Source organism: Xiphias gladius, chromosome 23 (genome assembly GCF_016859285.1).
Source record: "Xiphias gladius isolate SHS-SW01 ecotype Sanya breed wild chromosome 23, ASM1685928v1, whole genome shotgun sequence".
Lineage (NCBI taxonomy): Eukaryota > Metazoa > Chordata > Actinopteri > Istiophoriformes > Xiphiidae > Xiphias > Xiphias gladius.
Genome location: NC_053422.1, coordinates 5,113,857 through 5,137,865, shown reverse-complemented (window position 1 = coordinate 5,137,865; position 24,009 = coordinate 5,113,857). Strand labels below are relative to the sequence as shown.

The 24,009-nt window shown below is 45.9% G+C and overlaps 2 protein-coding genes across 5 annotated transcripts in view; both read left to right on the top strand.

Annotated features, from left to right (window-relative positions):
• Positions 1-14,142, top strand: part of spata5 (spermatogenesis associated 5) — a 123,595-nt gene extending 109,453 nt beyond the window's left edge. For 3 of the 4 annotated variants that reach the window (XM_040119967.1, XM_040119965.1, XM_040119964.1), the window contains exon 17: positions 8,582-9,201. In XM_040119967.1, coding sequence (XP_039975901.1) covers positions 8,582-8,761 — 180 coding nt within the window. In that variant the 3' untranslated portion in view covers positions 8,762-9,201. Of the gene's footprint in view, positions 1-8,581; positions 9,202-14,036 lie in introns of those variants that run through there. The other variant, XM_040119966.1, reaches the window with a different exon arrangement.
• On the top strand, positions 14,068-16,758 carry spry1 (sprouty homolog 1, antagonist of FGF signaling (Drosophila)). Its single transcript, XM_040119969.1, has one exon. It carries the CDS (start codon positions 14,092-14,094, stop codon positions 15,178-15,180), a length of 1,089 nt encoding a protein of 362 aa, XP_039975903.1. The 5' UTR covers positions 14,068-14,091; the 3' UTR covers positions 15,181-16,758.
• Positions 16,759-24,009: the final 7,251 nt, after the last annotated feature.

Genomic DNA, 24,009 nt, shown 5'->3' with positions numbered 1-24,009 from the left:
GTCCTGGGAAACGGTAATGGACATTTATCACTAGTTCATTAATTAAGTCTCCATTAATCAGTTGATGAATTGAGAAAACAATTGGTAGATTTATCAGTAATGATAATGCTATGTACAAGACTTCCCTATGAAAGCTTGGACACGTTTGCATGCAGCCTGTATATGTATTGTGTGTAAGTGTGCGGTCGTGGGTGCGTGTCTGTGTACATGTGTGTGTGGTTACACATAGTTGTGTAGCTTGATGGGTTTTTTTTTTTTTTTGTGTATGTATTTGTGCATTGGCCTAATCACAATATCTCTGTGTACCTGCGAGTGCAGCGAGTTACATGTGTCTGTGCGCGCATGCCTGTTCAGTGTATTATTTGATTATACAAGCAAGTGCAGTGTTTAGAGAGTGTGTGTGTGTGTGTGTGTGTGTGTGTGTGTGTGTGTGTGTGTGTGTGTGTGTGTGTGTGTGTCTGTGCACTGTAAAGCATGTGTGCAGGACTTGTGGATTGATGGAGCAGAGGTTCTGTGGGAGGCGAGGGGGAGGGCGGGTGCCGGCGGGGTCGGGGCTCGCCCCTGTAAATGTGGCCGTTTGTGTGTGAGGGAGGGGGTGAGGCAGGGGGGAGGTGGGGAGGACTGGATGTAGCCCGCTGTAGACACAAGGCCGGATTGATAGTAAACACACACTCCGGGTCTAGTGGATCTGCTGCTGGTAGCCAGGCTAACAAGCCCTTCATTAAGGGCGTCTGATACACTCACTGAGCGCCTTTGTTGAAGTAGGAAGCGAAAAGTACACCAGACAGATTTGACCTGAGAACGCTGGTATGCACTGCCAGCAGTCCCAGCCTTTTTTTTTTTTTTTTTTTCTTTCACCCGCTCCACCTCTCCAGAAGGGTTTATTTTCGTCACGCTGAACAGGTTGTCTCATGGCACAAGCCCCTTCCCGACTTCTCCCGGGAAGTACTGCGGGGAAAAACTATGGAATTGCACGGTTATTCTCTTCACAGACGTATAGGAGGCATGTCAAGGTTTTTGGAGTGTGAGGTTTGGCCTGAGTGTGCGTGCATACATGGATGCGAATCGAGATGAGTTTTTTCATTCATTTTGATGGATTTTTGATGACTTGGCACATGGCACGGGTTGTGCATTCTTGTTTACAACGCACCTCAACACACTTAGTCGCTGTACCCTGCTTATGAGCTTCCGTACAACTGACAGTTTGAATAAAGGCACATATTTATACTTGTGACCTTATCCACCCATTATTTCTCAGCTACCGTAGATCTGGTTCCATTTTTGTGCTTTTCGGTTCCAGTTCTTTTTCATGACGGCAAAAAGGCTTGAGATTATTTCGCTTTCGCTATTTTGCGTCTCCATCTAAATGTTGACACTCGTGACTTTTAAGTCCACTCTTATATTTTTGCTTGACAGGTTCTAGCGCTGAAAAGTGTGAGGTGTGTTCATGCAACCCCCACTTTAGTGTGTTGTTACTTATATTCTGTTATTTCTTTGCTGTATCTTGTTACCATTTGCTGCTACAATGGCCTGATTTCCTCTCTGGGGGTCATTAAAGTTTCCTGTTGTCTTATCTTACAAGGACAACAGGACCTCACAGACAGTGCTGGACGTGATGTAGTATATCACTGTACGTACAAAGATACATATCCAACGTGATACAGTTGTGCTGCGCTGAAGCAGGATGACATGGTGTGTAGTTGTTGGCTGCGGAGGGAAGTACAGTGCAGTGAGCAACGGAGCATAAAAGGCCACTGTTGTATCCAGAGTTTCACATTGTGGCACCCTAATTGCTGGGAGCACAGGAGGCGAGCGAGGGGCCTGCAGCCCGGAGCCCCGCACGTGCCCGTCCTCGTGGCGTCCTCTGCCTTCTTCTGTCGCAGTACTAGAATTTAACACCAGATACTAATACAAAGCTTGGCACCGCTTTCTAATAAAGCATGTTCTGCAACAGGTTTATAAATCGTAAATGACGGCTTTACTAATTGTTAATAAGTCATTTTTACTCAGGCTTAAAATCTGCAATAAGCCATTCATTGTAACAATATGATAAAATCCTTTTTATCAATGATATTATTGAAAGGGAAGCCATCAAGTCTGCCGTTAACAACCCACCAATGAATACCTGTGGGTTTCTCACATTATAATCGGCCTATAGTCATACAGATTTGCAAATCATCAATAAAGGGTTACCAATGATTATAAAGTCATCAATAATCATGTTTTGTTTTAGTTTCTGATGAGCTCTCAGCAAATATTAATGAGTCATATGAAATCACAAATATAAGTGAGTAAAGGATTTTTTTTTTAGTGATAATCCATCAACTCTCCAGGTGTAAATGTGGAATAAATGGCTTTTGGTCCAGATGCCCTGCGGCTATTTTCCAAAGGGCAAGTGGTCAAAGAGGTTTTTCACAAAAGTCCCTTTTAATGCCTTATTACAATATGCAAAGCAACAATAAGTGATTTATTGCCATTAATAAAGTCAGTAGTTACAGCTTACAGACACTTGTGATATTAGAAAGCGGTAGCCACATTTTAATATCAAAACATTTGATGGAAAAGGAAACAACAGAAACCATTAAGCACCGCCACAGACAAATGTGAAATCAGTGGCCAAAACTTAATTTCATATTCAGCAGAAGTGAATAAAGCAGTTTCAGACCGTGTTCTTCTTCTAGTACTCTCAACTCTTACACTCGGCACATGTCTGCCCCCCGGGGGTGATCCTGGAAATGAATTTCAGCTTGTTTAAAATAGCGGTGAATAAGTTCCACGCTGAAGCCAAACTTTCTTCGCCCCCGGAACGCTTTCTTCCCGTCCGTCTCATTCCCTTTCTTTTCACGGAGGCAAATCTTTGGAGATCAAAGGGGGATCTAAATGACTCTTCCCGTCTGAATGAACCGATCAACAGACAGCCGAGGTAAATTTGACCTCCAGTCTCCACCAAACATGTCATTATGGTAGTCTGACCCCCATCTGTCTCACCACTCTCACCGCTGCGACTCTTATTGACAGCAAGTCTGAGGAGTAATGATAAGGTGCCTGTGTGAATTTTTTTTTTTTTGGCAAGACTTACATGTGTCCCTACATACATTTTGGTTTTTAACAATATGTGTACGTGTTTATTATGCTCATGCATGTGAGGCTTGGTTTTCAGAGGGGTTTGAGAACCACCAGGGGAAACCTGTCATTAGAGGAATATGTGGAAACAAGGATGTGGCGGGCGCTCCAACCGAGTATCTATCACTTTTCCAGCGACCCATTTAAAAGCTCTGCGGTTTAAGAGGCTCCGCTGGCATTTTATTAAGGTGGAATGACTGACACAAGGATTCCCGACACTTCTGCTGGTGGTGGCGGCGGTACACCGAGGGGCTTTAGGCTCAAAGCTTCTAGCCTGGACATAGGGCAGTATTAAACATTATGTACATTGAGTTATACCTTGTGTTTTTTATTCACTAAATCTTGTAAGTCAGTTTCTTGGGTCTACTCTGAACATACAGCCCTAGTAGGAGAGTTCCCGTCTCTGTTGCTCTTCCTTGGGTTTCTTCTTTTTTTTTTTTTTTCAGTCACCTTTTGCATGTGCATATGAATGCAACCTAATGAAGGTCTCTGAGGAAGAAAGTGCGCACCATCATCTTCATATACAAAGTATTGCATCTCGCGTCAGTCTACAACGGCGCATCACCCTGCCTAAAAGTCTGGCAGCTATAAACGTTTATTTCTTCCGGTGTGGTCGGATGATGCATCGTGCAAAACACTCTTTGAGAAGTGCTACTCTCAAGCATAACCCTACATCTGCGCTGCCTCTGAGCACTGCAGCAGGCTCCCTGTTTCCCCGTCAGAGCATCTCAGTAGCCGCCGGTGGAGGACCGGCTGTGACAGGTGGCTCGCCAAACGTGTGAGGCAGAGGTTTTGCAGGTTCCGATCCAAACGAACCCTGGAGGGAACAAAGTGACGCCAACACTTTCGGTGAAGCGATGCTCCGCGGATGACGGACAGCCGAAGTCAAACAGAGTAACAGTATGCAATTTTTCGTGAACTTCGCAGTGCGCTCGCACTCTTCATCTCACTTCAAAAAAAAGGCGATCTTATTGTCCCTCTTGTCCCTTATGGTGATCACGACGCACCGCACGATCCGGGCTGATAGAGAGCCTACTGGAAGGTATTCCAATATTACACACATTAGCACGCAGACTCAGTGCCCCACGGGACCAGACCAGACCAGATTAGACTGCATACAATTTGGACCCGGCATGACTCAGGTCCTCTAGCTTTTATCTCAGATATTAGGAACTGGGTGGACCCGGTGTGAGGAGTTGGGTGTCACAACGATCAGCAAAAATCTGCCAAATGAAGAGGTTGAAGACCATGATTCAGCGACTGCTTCAGAAGTTTGTCACAGGCATGTTTAACCTGAACCAGCTGCAGCGGCAGAGCTCACTGTACAGTTTTTGCTTTGTCATCGAAACCTCTCACTTTGACTCCGAATAGGGCCGACTTTTGAGTCATCTTCAGTCAGCGAGTTCTGGGCCGTCTCCAAACTGAAAGGTTCTTGATGATTGCTGCTTTTTTTTGTTTTTTTTGTTTGTTTGCTTTGCCTTTATGACTGGTTACGTGCCATCCCCAGGAACTCTGAGCTCGCTCACATCTCCGGAGAGCAGCCGCTGCAATGCATCAGCTAAGCCCCCTCAATATATGTAAGTGATTGTTGACATAATTTACGAAGGGAATGAAAAATAAAGTCCGCACTGCAATAAAATTTAAAAAATTAAAAAAAGCAAGAGATCTATAATTTATTTGGACTGCCACAATTCAACACCTACACACACACACACACACACACACACACATCTCATTTCTGTGCATTTGAAGTTTTTCTCCTTCCTCGGCTTTTCCTTCTCCGGAGCGCAGGGGGCCCGTCTTTAAGGGGTTGTACGCTGCTTTTTGTGGTGGGGGTATCAAGGTGGTGCTAGACGGGGGTCGGCACTGGACTTTTGGCTCCGGTTCTAGGAATGCCTTCACGTTTACAAACAAACTGGCTCTTTCGCTCGCCCTGTTTGCCTTTGTGGCTTTATGTTTTTTTTTTCAAGGCCTGTACAGGCAAACACACAGCGGGAAACACTGGCTTGTTGATCGCCTTCACAGACCAGCATGAATGTGGGGGCCTGTGTGTGTGCGCGCACATCATTTGCGTACTTCAGAGTAGCTCCGGACATCCCCTCCCCCCCTTTTTTTTTTTTAATAAAGCCGACGGGTGTTGTGGAAGTAAACAACCAAATAATTATTAAGTGTTAAATCATGAGATTTAGGCACACAGAGACTAACGTCCTCTAAGTCAAGTTTCAGCGTAAATAAGAAATTACAGTTTGATTATGCTGCAAGGTTTGTCTTTTCCTGTTTATGGATGTTGCTTGGAAACAACACTAAATCACATTGTTCAACATGTGGCATCCCTCTCGCTCTCTCTCCCTAACTCCCTTCCTTGCACGCTCGCCCTCCCTCCACGTTTGTAAACAGGGAACCGGGCTACATGGCCTCATTGTTTGGCATCATTATTACTGACATGCCCTAAATGACTTGAATGATGGGAAACCCTCATACAAAATTAACCCGGCCCCGTGTGTTTACCCGGCCTAAATCATGTCGGTCACTGGCTTTGGAGCAGAAGAAGAAGGGGGAAACTAGGCCTCACATCCTGACATCTGCAAAGCACCTGTCCCGAGCCGTGTGCTTTAACAGTTGACAGCCTCTGCTGTGCTTTTTCCTGTCTCCACCGAGTCTATGCATTTTATCTGTTTAGGATGATCTCACGTTGTTGATATATTTTATAGATACCGAATTATAAACTTTGCATCTAGAATTTCGGAGTGAGACTTTTAACTTCACACACTTTTGACCTGTCATCAAGAACGGGTTAATGAGCGCGTGTACATTTATAACAAGCGACCAGACAATGTATTTTCCTTTTTGGTAGTATACGTAAAATTTCAGAGCAATTCTTTACCCTTTCCTCGTCTTCATCTGACCTCAGAGAAGAAACTAAATCGCTTCACTGTACTTTTAACTTCTTTTTGCTTTGCGCTGTTGTTGCAGAGGCTAACACTTATATAGAAAGCATTGATAGCCACAACCGACTAACCCCCTGTCCACCGCACATAATCCACAAACGTCAACAGAGTAAATACAAAGCCCGTTCTGTCATGAAACCTACTTATGATCTAATTTCTTTTAAGAGGTGAGTTTTATTGTGAAGCACGAGCAGACGCGGGCAAATGAAGACAGCCTGGCTGTGCTTGCTTGCTAACATGTGCTAGCTAGCTGCATTAGCTAACCGATACTGTTACAGCCTCACGCCACCTATTTTTCCTCACACCATCACTACAACATTTTAGTCAGACGTCTGTTTAAGAAAACTTTAGGAGCAGTAGAAAAACGGCGGCCCTATGTTTGGGGTAATAAGGTAATAATGTTGCTAGCTTAGCAGGGTTGCAAACATTAGCCAGACGGCCTGTCACATGCTGTCTGCTAAAAGAATAAAAACAAAAGAAATAAAACAAATAGCTAGGTCAAGTAGGCCCTGAGAGAAATAAGAGCTCTTAAATTGTTCCATGGAAATTCTAGACTCTGCCTCATTTATAATTTTACTATATTAGGAGAACATCGCGTCTTATTTCTTATTTAATCAACAAATTGTCATTTTTTCCGTTGGACCTTCAGCATTTTCTCATTCAGAGGGTTATTTATGTAATGAAAGCTGAAAAATAATTAGCCCTAATGTGATAAAGATGTTGATGAACTTTCAATAATTAAAGCTATAATTAAACCAGTCCTACGTAGCACTTTTCCTTAGCCTGCTCATGCTTTAGTTGACAGGCGGCAGTGATTTAGTTTCACCGTATTCATTCATCAGTTCACAATGTGCAAAACAGCAGGACCGCACATCCTGCGTAAAGGGACAGTACAACATACGTGGTAGTCGCAAACCGTTCCGCGGCACACACGTGCATGTGACCATTTAGCACCAGCTTGCACGTGGCGTAGCCCTGCCACGCAGCGCAGCTGTAGAGGGAAGGGCAGGGACCATCAGTGCTTCAGGCCAGAGAGCGATTTCCTTGGACCCACATTACTGTACACGCATACTTCCACTGTTCAATATTCCTCTGCGCTCTGCTGCATCACATGACTGCGTGTCCCACTAACCTCCCACCAGATGTTATCAGTGGTTGTGAAGGCGAACAGTTTCCTGAGGGGCTCTTGTTAGAGGAAGGTGTGTAAGCTACCCTGGCTCAGAACAAAGCCGTGCCTCCAGAAAGGGAGAAGGGTGGCACTGCTGGGAAAGGTGCCTGGCCTTCATCGGCCATCGGCGCCGATTCGGAAGTGAGTCACCGCTCTGGCGTGTGCAGAATCTCTCCCAGAGGTCACCTGCTATACGCCTCCATGTCAGCCGTTGCATAATGCCATCTGTCCCGGAGTAAAGAGGCTGCAGGAGGACGACTGTATTCACACTTTAGACGTGGCAGATCAGACATGTCTCACTAAGAGAGCTGCTCTGGAGCTCTGAAATCTTACAGGGCAGAGCCAGGGAACCAAAGTTTTTCTACCTAAGGATTGTGACGCTGCAGATCGCAGGAGGAAGAAAAACATTGTAAATTTTAAAACTCACTCAAAAATGCGGGGCGGCCGATTTCAAAATTAACTCCCAAGTTTGAAGTGCCGAAGTTCCTCGTCAGTTTGCAAGTTAAATAACTCACAAGTAGCTGAACTATACGTTTGGTCTCTGAGAAATGTGCGAAAAACTAAATTGCAACATACTTTTATCCAGAATGACTCCGTCAGCTCCTTCCAGCCTGTGAACAGCCCACAACTTCACTCTTACATTTGATATGATGATTGTCACTTTTAGGGCCTCGCTGCGCCTATTTTTCATGCGAAGCACTTGAACTTCATGCAGCAGTCCTCTTACATCTTCCTCTCGCGGTCCGATTTGAATTTCTCTTACCTTGCGAGAAAACTCTTCTGCTTCTGACTTTAGATTTTTTTTTTTAATCGCCCACGACCGTCTGCCATCATTACATGGCCAAAGGGATATAATCGGGGATTCTGATATATTCAATATATAAGTTGTGCTACCTTGCAAACGGTAATTGACATCGGCGTCACCTACTTTAGGACATACTGAGGAAAACACGGGAGCGGATTCAGTTTAAAATGTTTGTACTTCCAGAGGAGGTCGCGTGCCGACTTGTTCCCGCTGCGGTGAAACTGTGGGACGGAGGGTCATTATGGATTTTTTGCCTTGTGGGTCTCTTTAGTACAGATATCAGCGGATTTAGAGATTAGGTGCAGCTCGGTTGCTGTGTGTCTCTCTGCCCTGCGTTGCTTTTGATGTGTATGAGATAAAGGTATTAGATGGAGATAAATAAAGTACCGCTGTATTGTCCTAACAAATCCACCCTCGACAGTGCATCATTGCAGTCGATCAGCCTCGAACTGTGGCCGCTCACGTGATTCAGCGGTGTTCACTGGATGGACCGCTCCCGCCTGACAGCAGAATATCTGTGTCTGTTTCCTGTCCCAGATAACAGCAGTATGCAGAGAGGCTGCCCTCCTGGCCCTACAAGAGGACATCAAAGCTCAGCACATCGAGGCCAGACACTTTGAAAGTGCCCTGAACACTGTGAAGCCCCGGATCCCCGACTCTCTCATCCAGTCGTATATCAGCTATCAGCAGCAGCACAGCGGCCTGTGCTTCTTCTGACCACGCCTGCTATGGGCACATTCAAAACCAAGGAACTTTTTTTCTTTGTAATTCTAACATTATTTTAAAATGATAGCTTTTCAACTGCCCCAGTCTGCTGGACAAGTTACTGACATGATAAGAAACTGACACAACGCCCAGCTGAATGTTGGTAGATGCTGATTTTGGCAAAAGGAAGGATTTCTCTTTTGTAGCTACCGTGCCAAGTCACGCATCTGTTGTTCGAGTGTTTTATTGTATAGCTACTAGAAAAACAAATATGGTAACTGGTTTCGAGTCCAAAAACTATCATGCCAAATAAAAAAATGTAGTTTCCCGAAAATGCTTGTTAAGGTCTTGGCTGCTCTGGATACTGTAAGTTTCAAAACACCCTGCAGCTCAGCAGGACGGAGTTGTTTGATTTGGTTTTTTTGGGGTTTTTTTTTGGTTTTGCAAAAAAACCCCAAAAAAACCTCAGCTCATTGCAGAAGGAGCCCAGGTGTCGTGTTCAATCATATCAAATACTGATAATGTATTAAATGCATTATTCATGCATCCATTGTCTACGGTTGCCTTGTCTTTTTTTTTTTTTTTTTTTATAGCAAAAGAACATTAAAGGAAAAAGAAAAGTCATGAATGAGCTAATAAGCACTGGTAAAGTCTAAAAGGTTTCTGATACTGAGTTTCCAGCAGAATTGGCCTGCTGAGAAAAGCCTGTAAAATACACAAATTTTGGTCAAAACCATGTAAATCCCAGCCAACGATGTCGAAGGCATTCTTTTTCAGTGCAAAAGTTCAGGACAGTTTTTTTTTTTTTTACTGGATTTGAATGCTTCCCATGTACCGGTCTGTTTCGGCTCAGCTTTCACCTGCATATCCAAACCGAATCTGTCTCTTTCTGCATGTTTTTCAGAGCCACTTTGTGATTTTCTGCGAGTTAAAATATTTGTGGCTCTTTGGGGGGGGGGGGAGACATGCTCCATTTGGGATTTTTCACAACTGCACAATGAAATTGCAGGTTTTTAAAATGTTTTCAGAAAGAAAGATTAGACTTTCAGGCCCATATTTGAAAAGACTGCAATAAACCATAAATTGGTAGAAACTTTTACGACTGATTATACAGCATCTGGAGAGAACGAACCCACTAATCAAAATATTACATGTGTTTCCTCACACTTACATCCATGGAATTAAATAGTGGAATTAGGCTCGTACGGGGGGGGGGGGACCTTCGGACCCCCTTCGAGGACCTCTGAGGGGTTTAGCAACCCCTGGTTTCGGGAACTGCTGCTCTATATCCGCGGGGAGAAAAACAGCCGCGGCTGGTATATTCATCACATTCATCCATGGAAAATCAGCTAATTGCTGTAATCGTGAGATTTCCGTCCGCACTTCCGACCACTAAGAGCAGGGATCCAGGCGGCCATCTGTCGGTCTACCAGGATTGGCTTTATCACCGAGGAGCGGAATTTTAACATCCATCTTAAAAAAAAAAAAAAAAAGCTTCATTCGTTACTGCGCCGCGGATTCACTTCAACAGTCCGTTAACTCTAGTGGGCTTTTCTCTTTTTCTTTCTCTCTTTCTTTTATAAGCATGTGCTGACCCGAACTGTTACTGGGGGTCATTCATCTATTGATTTTTCCATTTGAATAGGATAAATTGACTTTGTATTGAACTTCCTTTTCTCATGGATCCGGATGTAGCGCATCCGCGACACCAATCAAACCAGACAGTCAGGAACAGAAGGGGGGGGGGGCAGGAGAGAGAGAGAGAGAGTGTGTGTGTGTGTGGGGGGGGTGTCTTTCCCCTGGCTGCAGGGCTGCGTTTTTCTTAAGGTGGTCTAGCACTAACCCCCCCACATCCACAAATTCTACCCATGAAACTCATCAAATGATGGGAGAGCGGCCATATCAGAGAGTTACACAAGCCGCAGACTCATCGCCACACATTTTATTTCCTCCGCGTAAATGCGTAATGGGAACATTCCGGAGAGGAGGGAAGACATCCTGTTGATGCGTCCTCCCTGATCTGTATGAAATCACGCATTTCTCACCGCACGCCCTGGCGCTCCGTAGCGGGCTTCCAGCACCAGCGGGGGTCCTTTTTTTTTTTTTTTTAACGGAGCCTAACTCGACTCAACTTTTTTTTTAGGATTCCAGCAGCAAGTGGCCGTGTACGTGGCCGCCGGTCACGCGGGGGGCTGAACACTTCAGAGATGATTAACACTGTGTTTAAAATACCTGGTCCCGTCCTGGAACTCTCGAAGGTCCCGACACCCCTGCCTGAGAGCCACTTTTAATTAACCTCCGCTGAGCCTCAGATTTCTTCTTCTTTCTCCCCTCTGTTCTGTGAAACTCCTGTCACCTGATGTTCGGCGACGTCTTTTTAAAAAAAAAAAGTCTCTGTGCTCCTCCTTTCAAACGCATCTCATGCGTTTAAGTTTAGCAGCCTCCGTTTCCCAAGTGATGTTGGGGTTTTTCACTTCATTGGATGCTTCATAAACTGTACTCCTCCTCGGGTCTTTGTTATATGTTCAACGCTTATGAGAGTTTCTGGGTACAGCACGAGAATATGAAAATGCCTTTGCCACTACACGCCTAGTGTTAGTGGGTTAGAGCCAGCAGCAGAGTGCTTATAATAGTTTAGCTTTGATGAAGGATGGATATGGTTTTTAGGTTTATATTTCAGAGGCAGAGCAAAAAAAGTTAAAAAAAAACAAAAAAAGGAAAGAGATTGCGTTAATTGGGGCTTTTATTTTTCTTTTTGTTCCGGGCATGTATGGTCTCTGTACCAGAAATGACGAATCAGCAAGAACTGAAACGATCGGCACGTTTCTCCGGACACTTTTAGTCACATTCAACCTGATTCACATCATTATTCACAACCCACAAGAACGGAAACTGGTAGTGTGTTTTTTTTTTTTTTCCCCCTTCCCCGAGCCCCCTCGCCGAGCCTCCGCGAAATAAAAGGTTCCACCTTAACTAGAGCACACATCTCTATCGCCCGGCCTTCTACATCTGCCCAATGAATCAGGAGCGGATGCGATGTATCCTTTTTCAGCGGAGTGAATGGCCAATGGGAGTTGGCTTGTCGAGCAAACACTGAGCCCTGCGTTCCCATTCATTCAGTGCTGAACAGGCCCGCGGAGCTGGAGTTGAGCGCACCGCCGTCCCCGCGAGCCCACGACGCTTTTTTTTTTTTCTCTCTCTCTCTCTCTCTCTCTCCCCCCTCGCTCTCGCGCAAGAGCGCAGATTCCCCGCGACAATAAGAAACAGCCAGACCCCAGACTCGAGTCCCTGCAGGAGCACGAAGAGGAGGAACTCTTGGATTAAGCCGAGCCGTCTGTGACTTCGTTTCTCCGAGACGCTGTTTGCGCTGTTTTAATTTTTATTTTTTTCCAACGACTCGCACGGGACTTCCAGAACTGGGTCGCCGTGCCTACAGATCGGCCTCTCAAGTGCGCAGCAGCTCCCCGGGCGCCTGTCCTCCCCTCGCCCTCCATCAGAGCCCCGCCGTGGATTTACTGTCTTTTACCCCGGGACGAATGCATGCGTGACCCGCGCTGAACTTTTCTTTAAACTAACCAAGAAAAGGGAATAACGCAAAGGGATACACTCGCACTTGGATTAAGAGACCGACGGCCCCCCTTCCTTTCGGATGGAGTCTCGGTAGGCTGTTCGGTTGATGGATTCCACGTTATGGATGGTTGCATATAGGTACGCATCCTCTTCACCCTCTCACGCTCGTTCCACGCATTCTCCTATTCGGTCTCGCGGTTGCCAGGTTGCCTGGTAGTGGCGTACATGGCGATCTAGCGTGCGCCGCCGTGGGGAAATAAATGTTTTTCTTACACCGGTGCACGAAGCCTAAGACGTTCCGCGTCATTTTCTGTGTGTTTTGCACTGGGACACACACACACACACACACACGCCCGCAGCGGGTTAAATTCATCACGATTAGCTGATGAAGTTGATAGATTTCCATGCCTGCGTGCGTCCTCCCGTGGTTCTGCTGTAACGAACACCCCTCCCCCCACGGCGGTTGTTTTCATTCATAAGTTTTTTTTTTTTTTTCTTCCCTCCCCAGTCTATTTGGACGCGTCCTTTTAATGTCTCTTGATCTCCGGCTCTGTGGGTTTTATAGGCTCCAGCTTTTATCGCTGCGCGAGACGCCTTCTCCTTTGAAACGCGCTCCGTGCGGATAATCCCTCTTTATGGTGCGCGCCTTGACGCGTAGACTGTTAAAAACTATATATACATGAGGAGTTCGCGTGTTTTGCGAAGCGCAAAGGCGGCAAAACGGGGTCGTTTCGGCCCCAACTGCAGCGTTCCTCCCCGTGAGCTTCGGCGTGCGTCTCGCGGCGCAGCCAGACTTTCTGTTTTTTTTTTTTTTTTTTTGCAAGACCGTGTAGGTTTTGGCCTCGTGCGGGTCCGGCGTTGCTTCACAACATCCCCGAAGGCTCAAACCCAAATTCGCGCTGATGTGTGTCGCAGAAACGCACGGGCCAACGTCGGACGAACGATTTGCTTCGGTCGCGTCTTGCCGCAGCGCGAGGTGAAGTTTTGATCCGGCAACTGTCGGGCGCTGCGTTCGCCTTCCAGCGACTCAGAACTTTGTCGGAACTTGGTCTTACCTTTAGTCTTTTTTTTTTTTTGCGCTCTACTTTTGTCCCCATTTCCCTGAAATCCTTTCTGGTGTAGTAATAGAATACTAAGTGAGGCAGCTCATTTAGTTCCCTTGGATCGTGTCCTCGTTTCGTCGCCGCGGTGCATTTAAATGTTAACTAGTCATACAAATGTAAATGAGGAGGGGAAGTATTTGTAGGGCCCGCTGAAGTTTAGATGTGTGCGCGTTGGGGAGGAAGGTACAAAAAGTCTCGTTAATAGTCAACTTTTTATTCCCCCGGGTTGCCTCACTTACCGGGATCAAAAGTGGCACATTGTCACGTTGACAGGGGCGAAAACAGCCAGGCTGGATTTAACTTCAGAAACGACCTCACATATTAAACTGCACACGTTGCTTGCATCCCTGTGAATGGTAATCTATATTGAAACTTGATATTTTTCTGCTGCTGCAGGATAGTAGTTGTGTTATTGCTCAGGAGTAAATGATATGATACGGTTTGGTTTCCACTGGTTTTGAAAATGAAATGGCCCAGGAGTCCTGTTCAGCCTTCTTACATCAGGACAGTGAGTGTTTGCCAGTTATGCCATGTTCTGGCGCTCTCTGATGATGTCCCCTCCCTCCCTGCCTCTCCTTTGTCTCTCCCCGGCCTCCCCCCCCCCCCTCTGGCAGGTTTTCCGATGCATGCCAAGTCTACGGTGAATGTCGGAAGTGGTGATCCCCCCAGATGGAGCTCCAAAGTCAACATGGCCCCGGCGGTTCATTAGTGGTGATCCAGCAGCCTTCCCTAGAGAGCCGGCAGAGGTCGGATTACGAGCGGGAGCTCCAGCATGCCGCCATACTCTCCCTGGACCAAATCAAGGCCATCCGCTCCAGCAACGAGTACACCGAGGGCCCCTCGGTGGTACGGAGGCCCCCTGCGCCCCGCATGGCCCCCAGGCCACAAGACAAGCAGGAGAGGACTCACGAGGTCATCCTCGTCAATGTGAACAACAATTATGAGCACCGGCCGTCAGGTCACCACCACCACGTCGGGGCCGGCGCGGTGGTTGTGGCCGGGGTACAGCAGTACAGCGGGTCCAGGGCACCGGGGCTCAGCCGCTCCACCAGCACGGGAAGTGCTGCCAGTTCAGGGAGCAACAGCAGTGCCTCCTCTGAGCAGGGACTCTTGGCACGCTCACCCACCAGCAGGCCCGGCATGAGCTTACAGCAGCACCACCGAGCGGAGCGGCCTGTTCGGACTCAGCCCAAGCCCAAGGCCCTTTTACAGCCCCAGCAGGGACCTCACTTCCACCAGCCTCCACTAGAGGCTCCGCTCAAGCCCCTGGGCAAAGGGAAATCAGACTTTTCTGGCAGTGGCAAGGGGGTGGTGGCCGCTGCAGGGCACCAGTTCATCTGTGAGCGCTGCGGGAAGTGCAAGTGCAGTGACTGCACGGCTCCCAGGAGCCTGCCTTCCTGTCTGGCGTGTAACGGCCAGTGCCTGTGCTCCGCGGAGAGCGCGCTGGAGCACGGCACGTGCATGTGTCTGGTAAAGGGCATCTTCTACCACTGCTCCAATGACGACGAGGGCGACTCGTGTGCTGACCACCCCTGCTCGCTGTCCCGTTCCCACTGCTGCTCTCGTTTCCTGTGCATGGGATTAATGTCGGTACTCTTCCCCTGTCTTCTATGCTACCCGCCCGTCAAGGGGTGTCTGAAGGCGTGCCAGGGCTGCTACGACCGGGTTAACAGGCCCGGCTGTCGCTGCAAGAACTCCAACACTGTATATTGCAAACTGGAGAGCTTGGACCCACAGACCCGGGAAAAACCTTCCTGATCGCCCCTGTGTGTTTTGTGATTGCGTGTGCGCGGGAGACTCTTGATGTGGATCTTATGATGACAATGATAATGATGATGATAGTCACAAATTAATGTTTATCAAACATTCTAAGCACCTCCCACCCGCCTCCCCTCCTCACTGCGGAACCCTAAGGAGCTAAGCAAAGGAGTTATGAAAACCACTCAATTATTTTTATTTTTATTTTCTCTGGATCAGGACCATGTTTTTACAGACCAGTGTTTGCCTTAACTGTTCCTATGTCTATCCTCAGCTCCTCATTAACACTTTTTTATATATATATATATTTATATATATATATATATATATGTGTATGTATATATATATATTATGAAAAAGTTTTTCTTCCGTTTTAGGTAGGCAGTTTTCCCTCTGGGTCTGTGCCCAGTGGGAAGCCGCCTCTCACCAAATCTGTGAAGGACGATCTTCTATAGGGCAATTATGTAGCTGTTACCTGGTGTTCATAGCGAGCAGGTATGTCTGAATTATTGGTTGCTACCACACTAAAACCGTGGTTCCTACGCTCATGTTGCATTAACGAAAGCACATCCATCTCATAGTATTTTCTCCCACCTGGATATGTTTCTCTCCTTCCACCCATCTGAACTCTTCATACACGTTCTGTGGCATTCTCCCATGTTTTTTTGTTTTTTTTTCTTCCTCCTTTTATTTTGTGTAAATTGTATGCTCAAAATCCATAAGAGGAATTCTGGCTATTTTTTAAAAGAAAAATGTCTGTTAAAACATTTTTTGTTGTAAAAAATATTTATTATGTGAAGCTCTATTATTTTATGATATTTATTGCAAGAGACAGTCTTAAATTTACTCATGTCTGAATATAACAAAATATCAAATACTTACTGAAAAATTAAAGGGTGGCACAAAAGAAAACTATGTTAACTTTAATGCAGAAAATATATTAATTAATGAAAAAATAGCACTGTCTGGTGTCTTGATTGAGCTGTTCAACGGTAACTGGCTTGAGGAATGAAAGATCTGACTCATGGCTGATTTTAAGGAAATGCAGGTCTGTTTTCTTGAGTTTAAGTTCATTGGTGAACAGCAAATCACTCTTTTCCATGTGTGTGTGTGTCTGTGTGTATGCATGTGTGTGTTCATGCTGGGTGTGGAATTCCTGGTAAAAAAATTTTCAGTAGTGAGTAGAAACAGCTTGTAGCCCGAAATGTGACTGTTTACATTCTTGGAGGGCTTCTTTGCTGCGATTCTCCTCGGCAACCTTGAAAGCTAAACAATACAGGTCATTGACACGATTAGCCTCGAAGCTGCTAGCATCAACAGAGCTTCCACGTTTCCATGAGTTATGCTCACAGGAAGCGAGTCTCCTTCTGAACCCCCCCACTCCACTCACCAGCCAACAAGTCATCACAAAACTATGCACCATAGTTTATTCCCTGGGCTTTAACGCGGCTAGATCGGGATGTTCCCAAACTCCCAAATGGTCTCCATATTGCAGAGCCCAACAGTGTGTGCCTTGAGAAATGAGAGCGACCATTACGAGTAGCCGGGGCCACCTGTTCAAAGATAATAAACTGGGGCTATCAATGCTGGGCTTTTATGGCGTGGTTCCTGCACTAAAGGCAACGACGGGGGCAAATTCAGCCCCCTCCAGGACCCGCAGTCCCTCCGTTTGGCCGCCTCTTTTTGTCAGTGAATTTATCACTTGGGAAGTCCGCTGACCCCACCCCCCCACCCCTCCAACTCCGGGCCCCTAGGGGATGAGATCATCACTTTGAAAGTTGGTTGGTCAGCCAGAAATGCCAACAGTTGGGAAAACACAAAACTGTGACCAGGAAATTCTCTGGGACAAAGGAAAAAACATATACTGCAGCTTAGTTCTGGAAAGCTGCAGCGTTGGCAGGAAAACAACGCAACCGTGCCCATAATCATCCACATATGATGGTGGTGCCCTCAGGTGCCGTGTGCAACTGGCCTGGGATCTTTGGCATAACAGGAATATGAACCTCTTTATTTAACATTAGCTAGAGCCCCACAGTTTAAGCTGCAGCAGTGTTTAGGAGTAACAGATTTAGATTAAATACTTCACAGATAAGAAGCCAACGGCAAACACGGTCACAAAGGACCCATCTTGTTGCTTTTGTCATTTCACTAACCAGGCTTTCACTTAGACCGACTAGCATGCAGTCTTATTCCAGTTGGTTCAGAGTTTGCATTAAAAGAACCATCCTTCCAAATGGGCCTTCTGTACTTAATGTGCTTTTCTTACTCTTTTTGGGGGAATGTACCTTTTGTTGCCCTGAATAGTTAAAAGCGGATTAGCGATTTGTCAATTTCCTGTTACCTTTCAGAGCTGCAATTTGAGCCCCATTTGCTCCTGGCCCCTGGATGATAGCAAACAATAGGAGGCCTCTTTTTTTTCTTTTACGTTTTTTTTCAGGTTCCACTTGCCTGTATGGATAGGGGGGTGGAAAGGGGGGGGGGGGGGTTGGAAGAGATCTAAACTGTATCCAGGAGGCAGTGAACAGGAAGTACAGTGTTTACTTGGTATTTTCCAGCCTAAGCCAAATAAGGGAACAGATCCTACTCCCAACACTTCCAAAACTTGGCTCTGTTAAGTTCCTAGTACGTCTCTTAAATCTCTGATCTAATCAGCAGAGGTGTCTATAATAACATTTTAGGGCCTCTGAATAGTTTCTTTCACCTCTCGGTCGCGCTGCCACGTGAACCGCTCTGCGACTGCATCACATTTTACTCATCAGGGGACTACCACTCCACTGTGAAAAAAGTGAAATCTGAGTCAGCATTAAGTAATTCAGCGGTATAAATGGTCATAACCCCCCCCTCCCCTTCCTCTTTGCACTTGTTTCAGAGTAAATTTAGCCTGCTACACACACCCACGTAATGCCATTTGGCGTTGTCAGGCTTGGCGGGTCCCCTGCCGCAGCTTTGGGTTTTTTGGGACCATACAAGTGCAAACACGCATGACTACCAAGTGAGTCACGGTGGAACCTCCAACCCACACATCCTACCGGGGCAGTCCTTTCCCTAGCCAGGGCACCGCTGTCGGCACGACCGCGATGGAGCAGGATACTCTATAAACAGTCATCCTCCTCCACAGCATTCATCACCAAAAGGCCTGCTCTTGCCTTCCTCTGCCTCCTCATCTGGTTTTCATTATTTCCCCTCATGGCATATAAATAGAAATTAGCAATCAGTGGAAATGTGGGGGTGGTGGATTTTGGAGAGGAAGGCAGCTTTTTTGGACTTCAGCGTGATGACCAAAGTTTATGGAAGTTATCTCCTCGGATATTTGGTTTTTGGATGATGTCGGTGTGCTGGAGCAACATGTGAGAGTTGATGTGTTTAGAAACTACTCCAACATCCACACTCGGCCTCCACAGGATTAAAACTACATTAAAAAAAATATTGGATTGCCCTAAAACATTCCAGTACAGGCCCTGATAAAGTCACTACTATAACTCACTATGTCTAAAATATCGGAAAAATACAGTATATTGCAGTTGTCCGGTGAAAGCCTTGTATATCCACAATGTAAACATCTCAGTAAATAAGAAAAGCAGCCTTGTGTTTGCCTCGACCACCATGCGTTTCAGAGTTTATATAACAGGTTTTGAAAGGGGTTTGGTTTGGACAATTTTCTCAACCCACAGAAGAACATGTAATCCTTCAATTTAACTTAAAACACGAAAACCTCCACAACTTGGAGATGTGATATTTTCACCTAACAGAGATGATATTATAAAGACTGTTTTTGGCTTGACAACAGAAAAGGCCAACAGATTTTGTGGCTCTCGGAGAGGTCGAAGTAGCCATCTACAGAAGAAGGTAAACACCATTTAAACTGCTGTTCCCCCGTCTGACTTCTACAGCGGTACAGAACTGGTTTTGTGTGGAGAGAAGATCTAGGAAATCTCATGGAGGGATGCCCTGAGAGATGAGACAATTCCTTCCAAATACGAATAAATCTGACCACGGCAGTTAAGCGTCAGGGCAAACTCGATTTCTTACTTCTCTCTGGCGGAATGTAGATAGTTTGGGTTTTATTTGCCAAAGTTTTGAGACATCTGCCTCCACTCCAAAACAATGTGAGTGAATGGGGTTTCATTTGTGGTGCTCATTTTATGGAAGAATGACACTGAAAAAAATCAAGTGTCTTTCCAGAAACCATGTTCCGGTTACTATGAATAACCCACAGACCTCACTGTTTTCACGAGGACAATTTCTTCCCTCGTGAAAACTGTTGACAGTGAGGTCTGTGGGTTATCCGAAGTAACTGGGAGATTGTTTGGAAATACACAAATTGTTGTTAAGTTTTCACATGCAATTTTCACAGCAATGAACGGTACAAACAAATGTAAAAGTCTGGCAGATGTAGAGGTCTCTGAAAAAAAACATCCCAAAACCTGGGGCAAAAAAAACAGCCACAAAAGAACCCACACAACTCGGTAGATAAGAGAGAAAAAAACTTTTTTTTTTTTTTTTTTACTTTTGTCACTCATTTTTTTTGACTGACACCGGAGAAAACCACATTTTGAGGCTACTGGCTGCTGTCTGTCAGTCGAGCGGTGTGTCAGAGACAGACAGTCGTTTAGCGGCCTCTTTCCTCCTCGGGAGCCATAAAGGGCCCGTGGGGATGACCCGGTGTTTTATCAGGTGTCGAGGGCTATTCAAGATGGAGGTGTCTCATTGGAGCTTGAGCCTCTTAAGCATTTGCTCCTGGGTACACCCACCCACCCACCCACCGGCCAACAGGAACCTCAGCGTAAAACTTTCACACCCCCCTCTTAACCTGCTATGTGTCCACGCAGCGTTACTAGCTATCTGATACCGCATTCTTCTCCAAGCCCCCTTCCTGTCTCTTGTCTTTGTCTGCCATTTTATGGACAAAGGCCAGTTGGTGGGGATGATGATGATGATGATGATGATAAGGAGGAGGAGGCCAATGGATCAATACAATACACGACCCTTGGCAATCATTCGGGGGGCTTCTTTTGTAATTAACGGCCAGCCGTTATTTCGGTTACAGACAAGATTTGGTCTTGATCAATGGCTCCTATTTCATCAGCGCGATTGACTCATCAGTATTCAAAGTGTCACTTCCTTTCTGCAAAGTTAGTGCAAAGGCCTTTGCCAGCTCTCACAGGCCCCAATAGACTAGCTTGTGATTTTGCATTCTGCTCGCTAATTAAATCAGCGGGGTGTTTGTCTCAGTGTTGCTCTTATTGGAGACTGTTGCTGGAAACAAGCAGTTGTCAAGAGTCGTTAGATTTGATCCGCAAATATGCTCAGAATGGTTCGAGAGATATCAAAAGACTAGAGTCAGTAGTAGGGTATATCTCAAAATAACAGCAACACCAGGGAGTGAGAAAAAAAAAAAACAGAGGCTGTTTTACATAAAAATCACGTCGTCAAATTAAAACAAGCTCGTCAGGAAAGTCCAAAAGAATCCAGCCTTCAAGTTTCTGATACAAACAGTGGTGTCTCCTGTTAATTCGGAGCTGCTTTAACTTTTTCTCACATAGCCTAACTCTGACAAGATCATGTCCTTGTTCCTCCTTAAATGGCCCCGGGGGACAGTGTGCTGCATTCCAGGCCCCCTACAACCACTTTTGTTCTCTTTTTCCCTTTGATTTCTCAACCAAGAACAAAAAAAAAAAAGCATCACTATGCACATTAGATAGATAGCTAGAAAATATATAGATGGATGGATTGATAGATACACTCAGCTGTCAGTTTATTAGGAACACCTAGCTAAACACTAATGCAGTCTGATGCAACAGTCCGGCATTAAATCCTCCTTCATTAAGGTTATAATCTTCAGTTTGTGTTGAAGCTGCGTGGAAGAGGTGTTGATTCAACAGTACGCTCATTTTGAAGGGTACTATTTGTGGTGCAGCCCCAGTTAGTTTTAGCTAGCTGTTCCTAATAAACTGACACCCGAGTGCAGATTTGAGTGGGTGTTTGTTTGCGAGGAAGAAGAGGAAGCTTGCTCTTTCTTTATCCTCCCTTCCCTCCCCCTTCATTCCCTCTTTTTTTTTGAGATTAGACTATGCATCCAGACAGATGGTTCCCGTCTGCTGGCTTTTTTCAATTCACTTCCTCTCCTCACAGACAGCCACCCTTCCCCCCTCTGCTCTCTCTCACTCCCTCCCTCCCCTTCCCTCCCTCTGCCCCCCCCCCTCCAACGGCTCCTCTGTTATGTGGCTGGAAATAATCTTTTATTGCCCAGTTGTTCGGAAGTGACCTCCTGCCCTTGATTAGATAGGGCCAAGTCCTATCACACGATTGTGTTTGAGCGGACAACCCCCCCCCCCACACACACACACACACACACACACATACACACATACCATACTCACTCCCCGCCCCCCACCCATCCTTTCTCCAACCCCCCATCCCTCTCTCACTGCTGGGGCCTTGGTGATCCTGTGTGAGGGGACAACAATGGGAAGCTTTAGTCCCGTCCGGCTCTTCTCAGCTGGGGGGCAACAGGGTGGGGGTCCTGGGGGACTTGCTTTTTTTTTTTTTTTCGATCAGTCAGCCAGTCACCGGGTGGAAGTTGCAACCCTCCCACCCCCCAAAGCCTCCATCCCATCCCGAGTGCGATGGTTAACCTCCCAGTTGCCGGTTTGCTCACCCTTCGACCCTCCAAAGCCTCCTCCTCCTTCCTTTTCTGATGACCCCCCACCCTCAAGGCCTCCCCAGACACAGATAGATAGGCTTTAATCTCCTAAACTATCAGTGGACCTTTGAGTCTGCTGTGTGGTCGGCCGACAGGTGGGCTCGCTGAGTTATTTTGGCTTTTGTGGAGCTTTGGATCAGGCTGGTTTTGATCCTGTTAAAGACCCATGTTCTCTACAAATATTCAGGTCTTGTCTGAGAGAGACCAATTTTTTTCCTTCCATGTATATTTTGCTTTCTGCTGGGGTTGGGTTCAGTTTTGGGGCCAACATAAGTATAGTCATTTAAAAAAATATATATATAAATATATATATATATATATATATAATTTTTGAATCTGCCTGAATATGATCAGATAATTTAGGAAACATCTCTTGACAACCTTTTCTTGAAGGGAATGAGGTTTATCTATCTATCTATTGATAGTCTTCTCTTAAGGACTCTCCGGCTCACTGTTCCCTACAAGACGAGCACTGTCAGGACATTTTTCTTTCCGTCTACGGTCCAAAGTCACATGTCAGTTCATCAAAGCTGAACTCTGCCGTAAAGATTAATGCGGACATTTGCAAGCAGATCTCCTGATTCTGGCGATTCCAATGAAATGAATTGATTTCGCTGCTAAGTCGGGCAAATCGGGAGACTAATCAGTAAGTCTACCCTTAGAAGTCTTAAATGTGTATTTTTGTCTTGGGTAAATAAACAGGTGCTGGGGGGGTTTCCCGTGCATTTCATGCCTGGTTGTAATTCTGCTTGTATCCGCAGTACATTTACAATTGTGGCATTTATCTTATTTCCCGAACCTCTGTGATTTTCAATCTGAAGAATGTTTTCTTAGCTTTAAATCCTATTAGTGATATTTCACTTGCGTGCTCGTAAAGTGCACAGACCGTTTCAAACACTGTAAATCCCCCTGGGTAGATCTGGTAGTTTCCCCAACACGGCGACATGGCATCTGCCCACATCTTTGGCTCTTTTTTCCACTGTGGTTGTGCTCTTCCATTGTACAACCTCACAACCCAGTTTCATTAGTTTTAACACAGGACTCTTTAACCCGGCCACTGTCTTTATCAGATGAACAACACTCAGGAAAAGTCAAGTCTAACTTTTTACGTAAACAATTTTCCTAACTTTAGTGTCAGTTTCACAGCGGTATCACAACTCCAGGGGAAACATTGCCTTCTTTCCCCTCTCTCTGCCGTCTTGTTTGTCTCCTCGTCCTCCGGAGCTGTAAACCCATAACAAAACCCTCGGTGTCTAGTTTCACTTTGGGAATGAGGGCCAGGCTGTGTGAATAGGGAGAGAATAGACAGGAAGACAACTCTGATTACCTCCATAAAGGAGCTGACCTCATGTCACTCCCTCTTCTACTTCTTCTTCTCTAACTTTTGCAAAAAAAACAAAACAAAAAAACATTTACAGTTTACACACAAGCCATTTTATTTAAAAAAAGAAATGTGTTAACCGTTCTTAGGCGCACGTAGATCTATAAGACATGATTTCGTAGTAACGATCACAAATTTGAGTTTCAAACCGATTTGAGTTAAGTGAGGATGAATACAGATCTTTTTATTTACCAGGCAATACAATCACACCATGCTTATAAGACTCAGAAGGTAGTATTGCAAATCAATAATGCAGAGTTGGTTTGAGCCCCATATAAGAACCTAAGTCCAAATAAAACCTTTCTGAGGGCAACCACGCCAAAGCCGATTCGGCGTCATTTCTCGTCCGGCAGCTCAAACAGATGGATGCCATTCGGAACAGATGACAGCGGTTCTGTATCTAGTTCGTTTAAAATGCTTTTAATAATTATGTTAGCGGCTGTTTACAGTCAACGTATTACAGCGACCGAATCGGGCCCTGTGGAAAGTTTGAGGGCATCTGCTTAGCAGGGACTCTGCACTCCTCCCTCTCCTCCCTCCAGGGTCTCCAGCCCCAAATCCAGAGCGGGTGGGGGGGGGGGTCCTGAACAGGAAGCTTAGGAGTACCCCCCCACCACATCCACCTTATCCTACCCCCCCCCCCCCCATGCTGGAAGGAGGGGGACCTCCAGATCAAAGAGAAAGGACACAGAAAAGGCTTATCTGTTGTTGATTTTAGGCTTACGCTCAAGCACAGGCTTCTACA

Excerpts from the sequence above, each read along its gene's own strand:
- spry1 (XM_040119969.1), top strand. The coding sequence starts at position 14,092 with ATGGAGCTCCAAAGTCAACATGGCCCCGGCGGTTCATTAGTGGTGATC.